The 2,500-nt window shown below is 46.2% G+C and overlaps 1 protein-coding gene across 2 annotated transcripts in view; it reads right to left on the reverse strand.

Moving 5' to 3' along the window:
- Positions 1–62: 62 nt before the first annotated feature.
- LOC119568369 (nuclear receptor subfamily 2 group F member 1-A-like) overlaps positions 63–2,500 on the reverse strand; it is a 30,801-nt gene continuing 28,363 nt past the window's right edge. For both annotated transcript variants that reach the window (XM_037916832.1, XM_037916831.1), the window contains one exon: positions 63–925. In XM_037916832.1, the coding sequence (XP_037772760.1) occupies positions 192–925 (734 nt within the window). In that variant the 3' untranslated portion in view covers positions 63–191. The remainder of the gene's footprint in view (positions 926–2,500) is intronic.

Consider the following 2,500-nt stretch of genomic DNA (forward strand, 5'->3'; position numbering starts at 1 on the left):
TGGTTTCTTATCAATATGTTTTTTGAATGTCCTTTTTTTTTATTATTATTTTTCTTTTTCCTTTTTTTTTGGGGGGGTCGGGTTCGTACGCGGCCATGTTGCGCCTGTTTGGGCGTCCTAGCGTGGGCGTGTTGTTGAACGCTCCAGTGCCAGAAAGGGTCAACATAATTAGGCACCTGAGTCCGCAGCCTCTATTTCCAAAACAGGGGTTCCTTTGTTCCAATCGGATTAGGAAAAAAAAAAGAAAAAAATAGGGGGGGGGGGAAGGAATGAAAAAGAAAAGAAAGGAAAATCTGTCCTCGGGGGCGTGGAGACACCCGAGGAGGCCCCATCCAAGCGGACCCAAGCAGGGGCCGCGCCGACCCAGAGCAGACAGGGGCAGGGGCGCCGCACTTACCTGAGGTGAAGAGGACGATCGCCTTGAGACACGAGTACTCTGCCGAGTCGACGTGCAGCGCCTTCAGCTTCTCGACCTGCTCCTGGAAGATGCGGATGTGGTCCATGAAGGCGACCACCCTGTCGGCCGCCATCGGGGAGGCGTGCAGGCCCGCGGCGGCGAGCAGGGGCGCCACGTGCAGCGGCATGGAGCACTGGGAGGCGTTGAGCACGAACAGCTCGGACCAGACGAGCCGCAACAGCGCCACCTGGTCGGTCACCTGCAGCTCCGGGAAGAAGGGGATGTTCTTGGCCCAGCCCACGGCGGAGAAGAGCAGCCGCGACGCCAGCTCGCAGATGTTGTCCACGCCCATGATGTTGTTGGCGTTCATGCACTGGCCGTAGGGCGAGGTGGGGAAGGGCTCGGCGCGTAGCAGGAGGGAGATGTACGACGAGAGGTACGTGTGGCCGTTCAGGGAGTCCCCGTTGGCCATGAACTGGCCCGGCATCCCCATGCCCTGCGACGGGGGGATGCGCCCGCGCTGGACCGCTGCAAAGAACGAGGGCGTTAGGACCGGGGGCGGGGCGGGGCGGCAGGTGGGGAGGGGCAGCGGCGGCCGAGGGTGTGGGTTTTATGTGTCACTGGCGTTCATGAGTGTATTGTGGGCGAGTCAATGTATTCGTGAATGTGTGATAGATGGGTGAATGTATTTTGGGTAAAGGAGTGCATTACTAAATTTATGATGGTGAATGAATGTATTATGGGTAAATTAATATTGGATGTATAAGTGAATGCATCATAGGTGAATGAACGTGACATGGGTGAATATCAATGTATTAATCATTGCATTATGGGAAATAAACATATCAGTAAATGGATCATATATATTAGGGATAATTAATCTGCTTAAAAAACTATATAAAATCATATATCACATAACAATTGCCTGCTACAAACACACCCCACATTGCTAAAATCATATCCTTTTAAAATCCCAACCAACAAAAACAAACAAACAAAAAACAACAACAACACACAATAACACAAACAAATAAATAAATAAATAAACACATAATTATCCCAATAAGAAAAGAAAAACAAAACAGAACACAAAGTACGCTCACGTCGAAAGCAAATCCCCGTTTTAAAGGCCCAGTTGAAATTAATTCTAGATTGGTGCCTGACGAGTGTTTACCGCGATCTGCCACAGAGAGGGAAAGTGATAAGTCAAGATTTCAGTTTATCAGTTCAAGATAAGGCAAGGACGCACAGTATTCTTTATTTTTTTCCCTAGAAATTATCTGCCTCTTTGCTCCCTGACTCTGTGTTTGTCTGTCTGTCTTTTTTTGTCCCTCTCTAAAATAGCTAGGAACTAGTTAACCCTAAATGATAATAATGAATATGATGCTATGCCTACTAATAATAACAGTAACAACAATAACAACAACAACAACAATAACAAAATACCAACACTACCACCACCACCAACAACAACAACAATAATAATAATAATTATCATTATTATTAATATCACAACAAACGTTAGTAACAGAAAATTCGATGGAGAAGTATAAAGAAAATAACAAAAAAAAATCAAAAATAATAACAATAACGATAAAAGTAACAAAAAAAAAAATCATAACATCACCACCACTAACAATAACAAAAATAAAAACACAAAAACAAGAATAGCAATTACAGACAAACAAACAAAATAAAATCACACCGCCTCTAGCAACAACAACAACACAAACAACCTTAAACCCGAAATTCAACAACAACAACAAAAAATAACAAGTACACCAACAACAACACCGAATCTACAACACCAAAAATTCTTCAACAACAACAACAACATCAAAATTTCCGAATGGGGTTACGAGCGTATAAAAAAGAAGAAGAGGTGGGCGTGACTCATCAATCTCCGCCCACATTCTCTCGTAGCTGAAGGGATAAGAGAGAGATGCCCGGGCGAGATACGCCAGTGGGTCAGCGGGCGTGGGAGAGGGAAGGTGGGGAGGGAGGGACGAGGGGAAGGTGGGCAGGGAGGAAGGAGGGGAAGAGGGAAAGATGGGGAGGGAAGAAGGGAAGGGAGGGGAAGGTGTGGAGGGAGGAAGGGAGGGG

Source organism: Penaeus monodon, chromosome 43 (assembly GCF_015228065.2).
Source record: "Penaeus monodon isolate SGIC_2016 chromosome 43, NSTDA_Pmon_1, whole genome shotgun sequence".
NCBI lineage: Eukaryota > Metazoa > Arthropoda > Malacostraca > Decapoda > Penaeidae > Penaeus > Penaeus monodon.